At 43.2% G+C, this 17,695-nt stretch overlaps 1 protein-coding gene and 1 pseudogene across 2 annotated transcripts; both read left to right on the top strand.

Moving 5' to 3' along the window:
- Positions 1-17,695, top strand: part of LOC115248753 (CD209 antigen-like protein A) — a 36,475-nt pseudogene that overhangs the window by 6,538 nt on the left and 12,242 nt on the right.
- On the top strand, positions 1,167-17,433 carry LOC115248743 (CD209 antigen-like protein 2). Of its 2 annotated transcripts, none has more exons than XM_029832536.1 (6): positions 1,167-1,509; positions 1,829-1,936; positions 2,057-2,206; positions 2,453-2,577; positions 17,055-17,155; positions 17,221-17,433. In XM_029832536.1, exons 1-6 carry the CDS (start codon positions 1,314-1,316, stop codon positions 17,360-17,362), a joined length of 822 nt encoding a protein of 273 aa, XP_029688396.1. In that variant the 5' UTR covers positions 1,167-1,313; the 3' UTR covers positions 17,363-17,433. The 2 variants fall into 2 exon arrangements, with proteins under 2 accessions (XP_029688396.1, XP_029688397.1); XM_029832537.1 differs by having other exon boundaries at positions 1,169-1,481.

Genomic DNA, 17,695 nt, shown 5'->3' with positions numbered 1-17,695 from the left:
GATCATTCTGGAAAACAAGGGTCATCGACCCAGTCCGACAAGGCTTCGAATCCAGCCAGGTTTTCCCTCCTGCCCAGTTTTTACCGAGGGCACTGGAACCTCAGGTCAAAGCAGGTGTCTACCTGGGTGGACAGAAACCTGGCTGGATGAGAGCCCTTGTAGAACTGGGCCGAAGACCCCTGATGCGGAAGAAACAGTTTATGCATTTGCGTTTCGTTTTTTCTGTTTCCTGCCCCGCTGGAAAAGGATGGGTGTATTTCAGCGGAAGTCTCTACCAAGTTTCCTCCACCAAGAAAACCTGGGATCAGAGCAGAAGCGACTGTCGTCAGAAAGGTGCAGACCTGCTGATCATCAACAGCGAAGAAGAGCAGGTATCACAGTTCACAAGAGCAGGACCAAATATTCACCAGAGAGTTTAATTTAATCACCTTTTTGATGGTTTGTGTTGGAAACAAGGCTTTTGCCAACCGGTTCCAGAAGTACATGTGGATCGGCTTGACCGACGTGACCAACGAGGGGTCGTGGAAATGGGTGGACGGGACGGCGATGTCTACAAGGTTACTGTCTTTGATAAGAGGACTAACTTTGGTTGTTTTCTGACACAAGTCTTCTTTTTCTCCAGTTACTGGAGTTCAAAGGAGCCGAACGGCGGGAGGAAGGCGAAACTGTGTTGATATAAAGAACTTCAATGCAGAAAAGAGCTGGAACGATGAATCCTGCTCCCTTTCCCTCTTGTGGATCTGTGAAAAGAAGCTTTTTCAGTGACCGACATGTAAACAAATCAGCAATTAAATCTTTTGGTCGCCTCTGAAACCATGGTAACGGTATTGGTGATGCATTGATAATCAGCTAAAAGACCTTGAAAAACAGGACATTCTGCTTCTGAAATATTTGGTTTGTGAAAGTGTATTTTCACTGTGTGTCGGTGCATTTTGAAGCAGGAAAACTGGTGCCTGTGATGCACGAATGAACCAGTCGCATCAGCAGCTTTGGGTCTGTTTATTTACTCACTGGTAGTTACTAAAATGGCAGCAGCTTTGTGTCAATGATGTGATCTATTATGCTTGTTATTACAACTCTGGGCCAGTTTGGCAATGAACAAAATAAATAATATTGTGCTTCATAAGCTTTTAATAACTGATCAACACGTCTCTGCTCTCCCCTCTTTAGTCGACATTATTCAATTTAAAGTGGTAAAAGCCAGTTGAGCTCAGTTTTTTTCTTCCAGCATTTTATGTTTATACAACATCACGTTTAGTGATAGCAGAAGTGACAGTTCCTCTTATTTAAAACCAGACAAGTGTTAAAGATGAATGCTGTGTAAGTGTTTCAAGACATCTGCAGCAGGACCATCAGAACAGATGGACATGATTGATGACTTTGACCTCTATGCGAACGTAGAGAGACCAGCAGGTCACCCAGACAGGATGGAGCGTTGTCGTCAGTGTTGTGGACATGTGTACAAGGATTCCAATCAGGAGGTAAAGACCCCACAAGCCTCGTTTTCAGGTAACCAACACAGAGAAAGATGTGTTGTTGATGATTGTCGCAGTTAAAATACAAGAATTGCTAAAAGAGAAACTAGTTCTGAGTCTTAACATCATGTTTGTAAAACAAAAGGACAGAAATCTTGGAAAATTTGGCTTCAGGATGAAATTTAATCCCAGGAAATATTCTAATCGTTGTGTTGGCTTGTGCAGATAAAGGTTAAAACACATCCTAGATATAGCAGAAGAGACACCTAAATGAATGAAAGCACGAAAACGTTAATGACATTTGGACTGATGCAGAAAATGAAACTTTTTATAATGTATTTTTTGCATTTCAGTTGCTGAAAATGATCAACGTTCGGACAAAAGGCCGCGCCGAGCTGCTGCACTTCTGGCCCTGATCTGCCTTCTCTTGGTGGTTGGCCTCACAACTATGGGTTTCCTGTGTAAATTATTATACTTTCTCCACAAACGTCTGGTTGTTTACTTCGCCAACGATTATCTTTTCATTTTGATGTCAGCGATGGCAGCAAATGGAGTAATGTTTCATCGGGAATGTGTCACAGATACAAAGCACAGCTCAGAAAAGCAACTGGCTCGACTGGTCACCATCTACACCAACATGACGAGTCAGCTACTGACCCAAAACAGGGAGGTCCAACAGCGCTTCAACAACCTCAGCAAAGACACCGACGAATTACAAAAAATGTTACGAGGTAACTGAAGAAAGGTCATTTTTCAGAGATTCTGATAAGTGCCAAAGACTCAAAAAAAAAACAACCTGAAAACTTCTCCATATGTGTACTTTGCTAATTAATCTCTACACCCTCAATTTTCAACGATGAAGGTTTATTCTGAAGTTTCTCCTCCACAGAGTTCTCATTTCTCACAGATGAGACTCTGACTTATTGAAACATATTTATATGATTTTTCCATGTGTGTTTCCTGCCCCGCTGGAAAAGAATGGGTGTATTTCAATGGAAGTCTCTACCAAGTTTCCTCCACCAAGAAAACCTGGAATCAGAGCAGAAGCGACTGTCGTCAGAAAGGTGCAGACCTGCTGATCATCAACAGCAAAGAAGAGCAGGTATCACAGTTCACAAGAGCAGGACCAAATATTCACCAGAGAGTTTAATTTAATCACCTTTTTGATGGTTTGTGTTGGAAACAAGGCTTTTGCCAACCGGTTCCAGAAGTAACATGTGGATCGGCTTGACCGACGTGACCAACGAGGGGTCGTGGAAATGGGTGGACGGGACGGCGATGTCTACAAGGTTACTGTCTTTGATAAGAGGACTAACTTTGGTTGTTTTTCTGACACAAGTCTTCTTTTTCTCCAGTTACTGGAGTTCAAAGGAGCCGAACGGCGGGAAAGGCGAAAACTGTGGTGATATAAAGAACTTCAATGCAGAAAAGAGCTGGACGATGAATCCTGCTCTCTTTCCCTCTTGTGGATCTGTGAAAAGAAGCTTTATCAGTGACCGACATGTAATCAAATCAGCAATTAAATCTTTTGTCGCCTCTGAAACCATGGTAACGGTGTTGGTGATGCATTGATAATCAGCTAAAGACCTTGAAAACAGGACATTCTGCTTTCTGGTTTATATATAATATTTGGTTTGTGAAAGTGTATTTTCACTGTGTGTCGGTGCATTTTGAAGCAGGAAAACTGGTGCCTGTGATGCACGAATGAACCAGTCGCATCAGCAGCTTTGGGTCTGTTTATTTACTCACTGGTAGTTACTAAAATAGCAGCAGCTTTGTGTCAATGACGTGATCTATTACGCTTGTTATTACAGCTCTGGACCAGTTGGCAATGAACAAATAAAAAATAGTGTGCTTCATAAGCTTTTAATAACTGATCAAAACGTCTCTGCTCTCCCTCTTTAGTCGACATTATTCAATTTAAAGTGGTAAAAGACAGCAGTTGAATTCAGGTTTTTTTTTTTAGCATCACAAGTGCCAGAACACGTTCAGAGCATATGTGAACTTCTCCGTGACCCCGAAAACAGGAAACAAGTGGTTAAGAAAATAGATTGCAACGATAGATATGAAGGTATGAAAATATAACTAGCAGAAGTGACGGTTCCTCTTATTTACAGCCACACGCCCGTGAAAAATGCATTTTGTGTAAGTGTTTCAGGACATCTGCAGCTGGACGGATACAAGAAAATACAAATTTCTCCAGCTTCTCATGTTCTTTCTTCCTGAGGTTGCTATCACTTGGGATAGCTTGGAAAGCCAATTGTGCGGGTGAGCATCAGATGCGGCATATATCAAGGAGATGTCCTGTGCCCCCCTGCTGTTCTGCATCGGCTTAAACCCCCTCAGCCAGATCATCACAAAGAGTGGCTTTGGGTTCTGAAGTGGAACAACCATCAGCCACCTCCTCTACATGGATGACACCAAGCTGTGTGCCAAGAACGAACGTGACATTGACCCTGATTCACCTCACTGGGATCTATAGCAAAGACATCGGGATGTCATTAGGACTAGATAAATGTGGACATCTAGAAGAGGAAAGTTGATCACAACTGATGGGATTAAACTACCTGAAGGGAACGTCACAGATGTGCAGGAAAGCTATAAATACCTGGGGATCCCCCAGGTAACTGGTAACCATGAGGAGGAAGTTAGGAGGTCAGCCACAGCTAAATACCTGCAGAGGTTAAGACAGGTGCTGAAAAGTCAGCTGAATGGTAAGCACAAGATCCAGGCCATTAACACTTACGCCCTGCCATTAACACTTACGCCCTGCTGGCATAACACCCTGGCCACTGGAAGAGATACAAGCCACTGACATCAAAACAAGGAAGCTCCTTACCATGCATGGAGGGTTTCATCCTAAGTCCAGTGTCCTGAGGCTGTACACAAAGAGAAAGGAAGGGGGCTGAGGACTAGTAAGTGTCCGAACTACTGTCCAGGAGGAAACAACAAGCCTCCGAGAGTACATCAAGAAGATGGCCCCCACTGACCCACTGCTGAGTGAATGCCTCAGGCAACAAAAGCCCACCAAGGAGGAGGAACCCGAGGGGCTATCATGGAAGGATAAGCCAATGAATGTACCACCGACAAATTGAGGAAGTGGCTGATATTGAGGAAAACCTACCAGTGCCTAGAAAAGGCCGGACTGAAAGACAGCACAGAGGCACTACTCATGGCTGCACAAGAACAGGCCCTGAGCACCAGAGCAAGAGAGGCCAGGGTCTACCATACCAGACAAGACCCCAGGTGTAGGCTGTGTGGAGACGCCCCTGAGACAGTCCAGCACATCACAGCAGGGTGCAAGATGCTAGCAGGCAAGGCATACATGGAGCGGCATAACCAGGTGGCTGGCCTAGTGTACAGCAGGAGTCAGCAACACAGTGCCCGTGGGCACCAAGTCGCCCGCAATGACCACATGAGTCGCCCGCAAGCCTGTTCTAAAAATAGCAAAACTCACAAGTGAGGTGTGTCTAAGAATTTTTAAAAAAATCACACCTGCATTTACATAGATTTTAAAATGACAATGTCTTAAAATAAATAAAAATATAAATAAAGTGACGTGAACTCTGACGTAGTTCAAAGGTCAGTATTGTGCGCATGAAAGAACCTTTGCTCTTGTGGAGAATAAACTAGCGGGCAGTGAAGATGGTGAGTGGAGGGCAATTTTCTACCCCAAAAACATGGCAAAAAGAAGACAGTAATTTATCATTTTCAAAGTGAATGGGAGGAAGAGTAATTTTTTACTACTGTGAAAGGAAGGTGTGTATGTTGCGTCTGTGGGGCGACTGTGATGACAGTGAAGCAGCACAATGTGGAGAGACGCTTCACTACGCGTCATGAAAGCTACAATGCTAATTGCTAACTACCCACCGGGGAAGCATTCTACAGTCAAGAGAAGGCCCAGGAGCTAAAAAATGTTGTTTATAAAATGTAACAGATTTTGAGCAGGAATTGCAGTAGATTTGTTCAGTTAAGATTTATTCAATATGAAGGTTAATTTTTTTTTAAATGTTGCATAACTTTTAAAAACATGGGTTCAACATAGTTTATGAATTGTTAAAATGGTTTAGTTTCTTATGGTTGAAAGGGTTCTGGTGAAAACTCGACATTTTTTTTTCTGATCAATGTGGAAGTGATCATCTGAACAATTGCTGAGATTAATAATAATAGCGTTGAATATTGATCTTTTCTGTTACCCATTCTAAGTTATTGATACACACGATCCATTTATTTTAGAGGAGTGTGTCAAGCGGTAGCTCTTGGTTTCAAAAAGGTTGGTGACCCCTGGTGTACTGGAGCATCTGCACTGAGTATGGACTGGAGATCCCGGGGTCCAGGTGTGAGACACCCCCGAAAGTGCTGGAGGACAAGCAGGCCAAGATCCTGTCTAAGTTGTATTTGTATGCAGATCTGTCCTGAGACGTACCGGTATATGAATCATCAGGTTTTAAAAAACATCCATTGCATTGTATTACTTCACGCTAGCCCGAATATAAGACGACCCTGATTATAAGACGACCCCCTCTTTTTCAAGACTCAAGTTTGAAAAACGACTTTTTGAACACCAAATTAATTTTTATACAGAAATAATTACAGTACATCTGAAACAAATGATTATATCTTCGACCCACTTTTCTCCAGATTGTCGCTACATTTCTATATTTTCTGTTATCTCTTCTCTTATTTTCTCTCGCTATTTTTTATTTTTCTTCTTCGTGCTACCGCTATTTTTAGTTTTCTTCTTCGTGACAGGGGTTCGCTTTGGCCTGAGACGTTAAGTTCAGCATTCGTTTTAAAGATATCTGGCGCCATCTAGCGTTGTGAATGGGTATAATGTCTAGACCGCGAATGTAAGACGACCCCCACTTTTTCAGTCTTATTTCAACGCAAAAAACACCGTCTTATATTCGGGCCAATACGGGTAACCACCGCAGGTTTTCAATAGCAAAGTGAAAGTCTTTTTTTGTGTGATTTGATGCTGCAACCCTTCTCCCACTCGAGAAATCAGTGTTTTTGATGAGGTCACACAAGATGTGGTTGTCTAGACCGGCGTTTCAATTATGTCAAATAAAAACTACATTGTTGCAAAGGGCTACAGTGATTTATATTTTTCACTTCTGCTTCATGAGAAACAGTTCACCACTAACAAATACTTCACCTCACACATTGTTACGCTGTAACATTTAAAATGAAAATATCTGTAAAAAAAAATGGAAATGGAATCATGAAACAATTGGATGCTTGTTTCAGGACTATGATACAACACTGATACATTTGGCGATTTTTCAGATTCAAAAGAACTTTGATCTTCCAATGATCAAAAGCCACTGGGCACGCATCCTAAAACATCCTACAATGCTATTTAATCTCGTATTAATACTGCCTATGTGTACGCGAACTTTATCGGAATCCACGATTTTACCTCGCAGACAGTACCACCAAGTAACCAGCAGGGGAGGCAAACAAACAAAAGAGAGATTCACGCAGCAAAGAAGAAGTGTTGCATCCAATCAGACAAGACGTCCATTTTAAACCAGAGTTAGCAGCGCTGATGGGAATTTCCCATCTTTTTGGTGAGCCGTATTTTTGGACTCTTCCCTGTCTCACCGTTCGCCCCATTACCAGTATATTGACTGCATGTTTGCAGTTATATTACCTCGAAATGCGTTGATTATTGAACTGGAGTCGTGTTGTATATTATGTGGAATGTTAGCTAATTCTTAAAAAGGCAATTAGTTCTGCATAGAGCTAGCCTCGGGTACAACGCTTCAAAGGCTCGGCTGGTTGACGATCTTGCCGGATCGCCACAGGCGGAGAGTTCCTGGTCAGTCAGTGAAAACCACAACACCGTCACCGACCCGGAGCTATTCATGAACACTTGGGAGCTTTTGGCTTCATGAGGTCTGTCTGTCGTGGATTTTGAGCACACGGCCGTCGCATTTTCCCAACTGTTTCATGGGAACCCAGGAGGGGGAGAGAGGTAAGTTGGGATTCGGTGGTCCGGTGCATTCAAGGCTAACGACACGTATGGTTAATTGACGCTAACGTTAGCTTCCTGCTTTCGGCTACTTCCCCGTTGTCATTTATGGTCAAAGTTTGGACTTGTCTATTTAACCGTTAACATCTAAAACACGATTAAGTCATCAGTCTCCAGTTTTTGTCATTTAGAGACGTACTTTCTTCCTAAATTAGCACCATGCCTGAGTATTTTCATACTACCGATGAAAGTTTCGGGGAAAAAGCTGGAGGGGATTTATGGCATTTAAACTAGTCTGTACCATTGCCTGTAGTTTGTAGTAACATTAAGCCATTACTACCATGTAGTTTACGACCAAAACTTGCTGTTAATTATTGACGCCGTTCTTTGGTTCCACTGTTTATGGTCGCTGTTCGGTTGAGAGGAAAAATGACTCCCGCAGTGACCGGAAGGACTCCCTTGACTTTTTTGTTTTCTGCAGACTGGATCGATTGTGGCAAATAATCTGCTCCGCCAGTGTCACACAAACCCCAGGGTGAGGAAGCTGACGGACTGTGATGCCAGATGTGTTCATTGCTCTTTACGAGAACATTCTGGGGGAAAAGGTTCCAGGTAAACAGCCTGAAGAGCTTGTTTTAGTCACGTGATGCAGTAATATGTTAGAGTATTTTTGTCATAACAAGCATTTGTGAGGCTTTTCCTGCTTAATCCCGGATACATTGGGATTATATACCATGTGTGTATTCTTGACCAGTTTCTCAACTCCCATCCACACCACCAAGGGTCAAAGGTTAATGATATGGGGTTCTGGAGTTGACAGAACTTGTGGTGTTGCTGTAGTTAGCAATGGCAGGCATGAGCTGTTTAATATGAACGGCGTTGTGATTGCAAGCAATTAGAGCTGAAGTGTTTAAATGTGTGCCATGTGTTTGGATCAGTGGTTTCTTGAATGGTTTTATGTGTTCTGTTTATCCGTAGTGGTGTGTTTGTTTGTGCTTAGATTATATCGCAGCGGCAGGAAGTCAGGAGGATGATATCCATAACGTTCAGTCAGTGATTGATTCACTGTCCCTGGATTACCTTCAGATCAGCCTCTCGCACATTACAGGTACCGTGATCTACTTAAGAAATAAGGACTTTACTTGGCATACATGTGTTTCTGAGTGAAAAGTGAATATTTTGTCTTCTATTTTGTTTGAGTGGTAAATATAACAGATGTCTGCATGGTTACAGGTGAAAATGTCATCCGGGGGGATAAGGATTCAATCAAGAACCTCCTGGAAATCTTTGATGGCCTCCTCGAATATCTTAAAGAGGAAATGATCGAAGAGTCACAGAATGGTGGGAGCCATCACTCTCCCTTCCTGTTTTTTTCTGTTTTTTTTTGTTACAATTTCTGATTATTCTATGAAGGTTTCTGCCAACTGCTGCTTCCATAATATTGAGAAAGGATTTTTAACAACAAGATACGATCAGAGATGACCGATTATTCTGCTCGTTGTGGGTTAGCAGTGGTGAAAGGGCAAATTTCACAACTTTAAACATTCAGTGTATTTCCTCTTTACTATCTTTGTTGAGGTTAGATGTTCTCTCTCCTTTTTTTGGGCCTTTCCACTGAACAGTCAGCACTTTTGGCAGAACTGAGAATGTCTTTGTTTGAATGAGGCCCTCTGTCAGCCTACTGCCATGCTCCAATTAGTAGTTGATAATTGTTGGTCCGATGTTGTTTCTATGAGCTTTTAAAACTTGCTTTTTTGATTGTAAGGCGTGTTTGTTCTTGGCTCTGCCATTGATTGGAGCTGCAATGATGATTTGTTGATGTGTTCTTTTAGCTGCTCTTCACATCTTTATCTTTTCAGATGGAATCGCAGCACTGAGGAACAGTACCGTCACAGAGGAGCCCGAACAATCCTCGTCTTCCATCGGAGAGTAAGAACTTCACCTTTTCAGCAGTGTATTTTATGTCCTAGAACACTAAAGAGGTCCTTGCTAATATAGGAATTGCGTTATAAATGATAATGATTGAATTACATTACAGTATCACTTCTTTTTCGTCTATGTGTCAGCTGTTTGACGGCTTGTGTGACGCCTTTTAGACGCCCTGCATTTGGCATTTCCTTAAGTGCACTTTCGGATGGTACATCCTGTTGAAGCAACGCCCAGCGTGGCTCAGTTAGCAGTGTAAATATTAGGATGTTAAACAATGTCGCCCGGCAGATCCATGTGTTTGGTGACTACTGCGGGAATCCACTAAATGCTATGTTGATCACACCATTTCTGTTTAAACTGCCCAAATTTCAGCTTAAAAAAGATGAAGGTTTTAAGATTCGTGCTCTAAAGGCCACCTGTTTAGATGTAAATTGAAGGTGGGTGGAGATGTCACAGTCAGGATATCCTTGGGGAGTGCGTTCCAGAAACGGGGGGTCCTATGGGTGGGACATACGGGCAGGAGGAGTAGTAACCACGAGTGAGGCAGAGCATCGCCTGTGCGTACCAGAGGGTGTGCAGTTATCTGGGATTTCTGTGGCTTTAGGGGGAGCACAGAGGTGGAAGTATTTGGTCCACAAGTATTTTAAAGAAGTTCTTATGAATTTAATATCTTGTTATCGATCAGGTCTCTTGTACACGCCAGTAAACTCTCCCTCCATTCATCCGATGCTGAGGAGCAGAGATCGGATGGTGAATTCTTGGGTTTGGCGGTCTCGGCACGCACATTTACAGCCAAACAGGAAGGTAAAGCAGTAAACACGGCACAGCGTTAGTTTCAAACAATTTGAAAGCAGTTTTTTCTCCTCTAAAACAATAGATTTATGACCTGTAATGCGGTAATAGGGGTGGGGGGGGGAGTATTTTACTAGAGTTGAACTGTGCGTCAATGCAGCGTGCAGTACCATATCATCCCGCTAGGCGGAGCCCGAGGGACTATCAGTCAGGCGCCGTCTCACCGAGTAAGACAGACCTGCAGCATCATATGCTCACGACACCACCTGCTGGCCCCATATTATGTAAAACTTGCAGCTGCTTTTTACATGCAACACGCTGCATTTGTGTCAGTCTGAACTGTTGGGAGTGACTATATTGGAAAAAATATGACCACATAGTTTAACATCATTACATGTGGTGTCGCAGACAAAGTGTGATTGTTTTGGGGGATGCAACCTATGCGTGTGAACAGCTATTTTGATTTTGAACATTCTATTTTGATATTTTATTCATATCACTTGGTCGCCGTTATTTTATTTAGAATTCTGTATATTGCTGTTGCGAGACTACCTCATCGATGACATCACGCGCCTGGTGTTTGTTAAGATACAGTCAGCAACGATGCTGGTGATGCCAGAATAAGGACTCCCAGCACAGCAGCGGACGTGAAGATGACTGGTGAGATACAGTTCAAAACACTTTAAAGTTAGGCTGAAACTTCTGATGAAACCAACAGCGTTTTCTCGTGTAGGATTAATTTCATTCTTTTACTTTCTTCTTCCGCTGGTGTTTTCTTTCTTGTTGCTGTTGCGCGGTGCACATTGAGACACATGTTCCGTAAAAATGTCACCACTTTGCTTATTTTTTGCTCGAACTCAGGTAGAAGCAACCTCCATCGGGTGATTGGCGTGAGCTTTGGGCTCCTGTGTGTGCTCCAAGCTGCTCTCAACATCTGCCTGCGCCTCATCATTTGTGAGTCTTTCTAGTTTTTTTGTTTTTTTTCCACCCCAAGTTTATTATCTTGACAAAAAATCTTATGCTTGTTTTTTGCTGTTACAAAGCACGAAAATTTTCTTAGGAAGAAAATCTTGATGATTTCCTATTAAAACCATAAATTCTGAAGATCTAAACAATGTTTCCAGCTCAGCCGGAGCCATTGTCCGTTGAATATAATTATAATTCCTCTGCAAAGTCTAATAAAAGTATTTGTGCTTTTTCAGACAGTGAAGCACCAAATGGGACAGCTGAAGAGAGAAATAAGTTTGATAAACTTGGTAAGTTTTAAAGTCAGAGAAGCCTCAGACGTCCAGAATCGGTGTGGCCACCGGTTCTGACCGCTCAGGTCTGATCGCCATTTCCATTCCATCGACTCAGCCGACGCTTGATTGTTTCTAAGTGTTAAGCACAAATATGGTGTGAGGGTGTCTCATGACAGGAACTTTCAAATGCCCGATGACCATTGCGCAACACTCATAGTTGAGTAAAGGCCAGTTTCATGAAGAGAGACGGGAAGGCTGGCAGGAGAGAAAATAAGGCTGACAAATAAACACCAGAAAGCACTTGGTTATCCGCTCTAGCAAGGATACAGGACTGGCCTTTACAAATGAGGGACGGGGGCGCAGAATATGGGTGGGTGGTGGGGGGTGGGTGGTGGGGGGGCAAACAGAGTGATTTCATCAGGACGTTTCATCTTGTTCGCTTAGCTTCCTCTCTCTGAACTGTCGCTCTGCTTCTCTGACCTGTTCCCTGTTTCCTCTCCCTATATTTGTGGACGTTCATCACGACAGATCCCTATTTCCATCAAGGATGGTTCCATTTCCAAAAAAGCTTGTATTACATATCCTCTGTGAAGAACACGTGGCACCTCAGCAGAGAGTACTGCCTGCAGGAGGGGGCAGATCTGGCCATCATCAACAGCAGAGCGGAACAGGTGGGTGACGGGGTATGGATCTGGGAGGGGGGGGGGCAGAGTCAGTCCCGATTGGGTGCAAGGAGAACTCAGCCATGATGGTTCTCTCCACCATCAAGGCTTTTCTGGAGAATTTCAAGATGACCTTATGGATCGGACTGATGGAGCAGAGAAGTGAAAGGACGTGGCGCTGGGTGGATGGAACACCATTAACTGAAGGTGCTGCGCTCCTTCTGGAATGAAATTCATGTTCCCAACAAATGAATTCTAGCTGGTCTTATACAATTAAAAATGTATTCTTTTTTTTTTTTTTTTTTTACTCTTTTAGCTACTGGAGCCTGGGTGAGCCCAACAATTACGAGGGCAGACAAGAACAATGTGTAGAACAAATTGACAGAGAGGACAAGAAAGGATGGAACGATTTAGTCTGTGAATTCAGCAATTTCTATATGTGCGAAAAGAGGATATTTCCATAAAACATAATGATCAGTATAAGTGGGTCTGCGTGTTCTCATGAACCCGTTTTTATCGGGCAGTTTATGCCTTCTGACGGATCCATAGAACCCTTCTTGTCCTGGTGTCTTTGTCCCACATGTCATTCATCACAGGTGATTTCTCTCTGTCTTCCTTTGAGGGTTTTATTACATATATTGTTTTCTTGTTTTCCCACCGGCCCATCAACTGCCTTGAAACCAGAAATGATAAATATGGTGGGTGATGGATTACTTTTTCTTGTGAGCCGTGCCCTTTATACTGCACTTGCAATATTGTGTTCCTGGTACAATCTGTAATCTTTCAATAGTTAAAGCAAATAAACAACAGTGAACCAGCGTTTACACTGATTTCAGTCAACAGCATTGGAACCGCACAGAACTATCCATTTGTTGTTTCTGGGGTTCGCTGTGAACCCCAAATGCTCAGGACCCCTCAGGAATTGCAGATATCTTCACGTCCTGTTCGGCTTCACGTCCTATTCCTCCCGATGTTGCTATTTTTCGCGCCCGCCACAGCTGTCGCTCCAGCCCTCTTCTGCCTCTTGTCCACCCCCCTTTGGCCTTGACCTCAGACAGTCCAGTCCCAAACAGGGTGCAGATGTTCCTGAACTGTGCCAGCCACTTGGATGTGGCATCGAACAAACTGCTGTTATGTGCTGGATTGTGTCAGGGGCCTCTTTGCTCCTTGAGATCCTGGCGTGGAGCTGGTTGTCCAGGCTTCTGACACTCTTGTGCTCTCTGTCCCCGTGGTGCAATGATCAGGGCCTCTGGGATGTCTGCCGGTCCAGCCTTTTTCAGCCATTGCTTCCCATGCACGGCGAGGAGCTTTCTTTACTTTCCACCAGTGGACTCTACACCTCTTTTGGCCAGCTATGATACCTGCAGAAGATAATTCTGTTAGGATGGGGAGGTTAGATTTGTTTTTATTCCCCCTGCCCTGTCCTTTTTTGTCTTTTCCCCTCATCTGTGCAGGCTGGGGGTGGCAGGCAGGTTTCTCCGACCCCTCTGGAGTTCCTCACCTGCTGCTTGTCAGCTCATCAGGAGCGGCTGTATTTATCTCCAGCTCGTCCTCTCATGCGCTGCCAGTTCGTCTCTTAAACGCTGAGTGGTAATGGGGTACCGGCTAGTGTGCTCGTTCTTATTGAGAGAAGCAACGTTTGGATTCCCTGTTTCCATTTGTTTTTGCTTCCAGCCTCAGCTGCCACGCTCAGCCTCGTTTCCTGGATCCAGCCTGCTCTCGTTTGGGCTACATCTGCAAGTTTTGCTTGTATTTTGAATAAACCTTTTTGGGAAAAGGACTTTTCTGGTTGTGGGCTGCATTGTGGGTTCAGTGTCCCGTCCAGCTTCTGCCTTAACAAACTCATCTTTATTTTCTGTTGCTATTCAACTTTTCTAGGCATTTTACATGAACCTTAGTGTCAGTCATTTACTTTAGCGGGCTTTGGGAGTGCATCAAGGTCAGTGGTCTTAACCACTGAGGTTCTCAATAAGAAGGTCAAGAACCTTTGACTTGATCATTGAACCCGCATGTTTCCTCAATTATTAGTCCTGAACTGTTGCTTCATTGAGAACATGATGACCAAAAAAGCCTTCAGTTCACATCAATTCAGTAAGTTTCAGATCACATTTTTTATCTGGAGGGGTTAACTGTGTTAAATTGCAAAGGTAACATTGTTACAAACTGCTTCCAGAACTACCAGAAGGTTCACCAGGTGCTGTATGATTGAGAGACGGTAGAAGCAGAAATAAGGAAAAAGTCAGCACCAAATTCTCTCGGCGGTTTAATAAATCACCGCGGAAGGGGGGCAATTATTCTTCAAGCATTACAATAGTATAACATCAAAAGATAATTGGATATGTTCACCTTCCTAATTGCCAGTCAAAACCTCTTTCTTGACATCATAATATGCGTTAAACTGGAGCTGCTGTGATCCTCAAACTAGGTCGTAGCTACCTGGCGTAGATATGGAGAGATTTAAAAATAAAAGGGCCAAAGAAGAGCCCAGCCGCTCTGCTGTGTGAAAATGCACACATCAGTTTTTTTTTGCAGAGCTTTGCAGGTTTTGTTGGATTTTACTTATTAAGCATTAGTGCAAAAACAAAACTTAAATAAGGAAGGAGGGGAGGAGAGAGATGCTCCAGCTAGATCATAAGGGAGGATACAAACGGAAACTTCACTTTCAACAAGACCGTCATCTCATCCATACGTTTGAAATATGGCGATGGTTTTCTATGTTAAGGATGAAAAAATTTCCACAACAAGGAAGACTCCTGTGACTCTCTGATCAAATTTGGTGCAGACAGTAAGTCATCAATGTAGCAGGTAATGACATTATTATTATTATTTACAGAACCTGAGCGAGGAGTAATTTTGAGGGATGGCGTTTTTGGTATGAATGTGGTTATTCACTGCTTTACCTTCAGGTGATGGAAAAGTAAAGAAATCTTCTTCCAGATGTGCTGTGTTGTTTTTCTGCCTTGCTCTTCCTCCTCCTCCTCCTCCTTTTTATTGGACTTTTGATTCGGTTTGAAACTCTGAGTTCTATCTGTTGAGTATGGGCATTTAAAACCAGCCACAGAATCTTGAAGCCGATTCTAATCCTCACTGTTGATGTTTTAAACAGTTAACAGCGGCAAAGCTAACAGAGAGTGGAGATGACCCTGTTACAGACCAGCTACAACATGACTAAAGAGAGAGACCAGATACAGACCAGTTATACACATGCCATCGCAGAGAAATACCAGTTAAGGGATAACCTGACGAAGCAGACGGGGAAGTTACAGACTAGTTACAACAATTTGATGAAGGAAAGGAGCAGCTGCAGACCAGTTACAACAACCTCATTACAGAGAGAGACCAGTTACAAAAGAGGAACAACAAACTGACTAAAGACAATGACCACCTGCAGACCAGTTACAACCACCTTAACACCAGCCAGAACTGGTTAGAAAACCTGACTAAACAAAGAGACCAGTTGCAGACTGGTTACAACAATGTCACCAAAGAACTGGGACCAACTGCAATCAAGTTACATAAGGCTGGTTTAAAGAAAAGGATCAAATACAGACCAGTTATGATAACCTGGTTAAAGAAAAGGATCCAATACAGACCAGTTATGATAACCTGGTTAAAGAAAAGGATCAAATACAGACCAGTTATGATAACCTGGCTGAAGAAAAGGATCAAATACAGACCGGTCACAACAGCCTGAAGCAGGAGAGAGACCAGTTACAGACCAGTCACAATGACCTCATCAGGGAAAGACACCAGTTAGAAGGTAACCTGACGAGACAGATCTACCAGTTACAGACCGGTCACAATGACCTCATCAGGGAAAGACACCAGTTTAGAAGGTAACCTGACGAGACAGAATCTACCAGTTACAGACTAGTTATGATAAACTGGTTAAGGAAAATGATCAAATAAGACCAGTTATGATAACCTGGCTGAAGAAAAGGATCAAATACAGACCGGTCACAAGAGCCTGAAGCAGGAGAGAGACCAGTTACAGACCAGTCACAATGACCTCATCAGGGAAAGACACCAGTTAGAAGGTAACCTGACGAGACAGATCTACCAGTTACAGACCGGTCACCAATGACCTCATCAGGGAAAGACACCAGTTAGAAGGTAACCTGACGAGACAGATCTACCAGTTACAGACCAGTTATGATAAACTGGTTAAGAAAAGGATCAAATACAGACCAGTAATGATAACCTGGTTAAAGAAAAGGATCAAATACAGACTAATTACATTCAACGTACCCAAGAGAAGGACCAGCTGCAACAGCGAGTGAAAGAGCTGAGCACAGCCGCACAGGAAGTCCAGAAAAAGCTTCAGGGTAAATGAGTTCTGATGGATTTTACCTTCATCGCATGATTTCCTCTAAAATACGCTGCAGAAGTGCATTTTAAATAGTTTAAATAATTTGTTTGTTGTTGGTTTTTTTTAGATTCATTGCCAGTTTGGAAAGATTGACTGAGGAGAGAGCTAACCTGAAGAGATCTCCTGAATAATCCTGGTATGATTCTGTGTGCCTTGATCATTCTGGAAAACAAGGTCATCGACCCAGTCCGACAAGGCTTCGAATCCAGCCAGGTTTTCCCTCCTGCCCAGTTTTTACCGAGGGCACTGGAACCTCAGGTCAAAGCAGGTGTCCTACCTGGGTTGACAGAAAACCTGGCTGGATGAGAGCCCTTGTAGAACTGGGCCGAAGACCCCTGATGCGGAAGAACAGTTTATGCATTTGCGTTTCGTTTTTTTCTGTTTCCTGCCCCGCTGGAAAAGGATGGGTGTATTTCAGCGGAAGTCTCACCAAGTTTCCTCCACCAAGAAAACCTGGGATCAGAGCAGAAGCGACTGTCGTCAGAAAGGTGCAGACCTGCTGATCATCAACAGCGAAGAAGAGCAGTATCACAGTTCACAAGAGCAGGACCAAATATTCACCAGAGAGTTTAATTTAATCACCTTTTTGATGGTTTGTGTTGGAAACAGGCTTTTGCCAACCGGTTCCAGAAGTACATGTGGATCGGCTTGACCGACGTGACCAACGAGGGGTCGTGGAAATGGGTGGACGGGACGGCGATGTCTACAAGGTTACTGTCTTTGATAAGAGGACTAACTTTGGTTGTTTTCTGACACAAGTCTTCTTTTTCTCCAGTTACTGGAGTTCAAAGGAGCCGAACGGCGGGAAAGACGAAAACTGTGTTGATATAAAGAACTTCAATGCAGAAAAGAGCTGGAACGATGAATCCTGCTCCCTTTCCCTCTTGTGGATCTGTGAAAAGAAGCTTTTTCAGTGACCGACATGTAAACAAATCAGCAATTAAATCTTTTGTCGCCTCTGAAACCATGGTAACGTTATTGGTGATGCATTGATATAATCAGCTAAAAGACCTTGAAAACAGGACATTCTGCTTCTGAAATATTTGGTTGTGAAAGTGTATTTTCACTGTGTGTCGCGTTGCATTTTGAAGCAGGAAAACTGGTGCCTGTGATGCACGAATGAACCAGTCGCATCAGCAGCTTTGGGTCTGTTTATTTACTCACTGGTAGTTACTAAAATGGCAGCAGCTTTGTGTCAATGATGTGATCTATTATGCTTTGTTATTACAACTCTGGGCCAGTTTGCAATG

This window comes from Takifugu rubripes, unplaced genomic scaffold (assembly GCF_901000725.2).
Source record: "Takifugu rubripes unplaced genomic scaffold, fTakRub1.2, whole genome shotgun sequence".
NCBI classification, from domain to species: domain Eukaryota; kingdom Metazoa; phylum Chordata; class Actinopteri; order Tetraodontiformes; family Tetraodontidae; genus Takifugu; species Takifugu rubripes.
The sequence above is the reverse complement of the archived record's forward strand: the minus strand, read 5'-3'. Positions and strand labels throughout refer to the sequence as shown.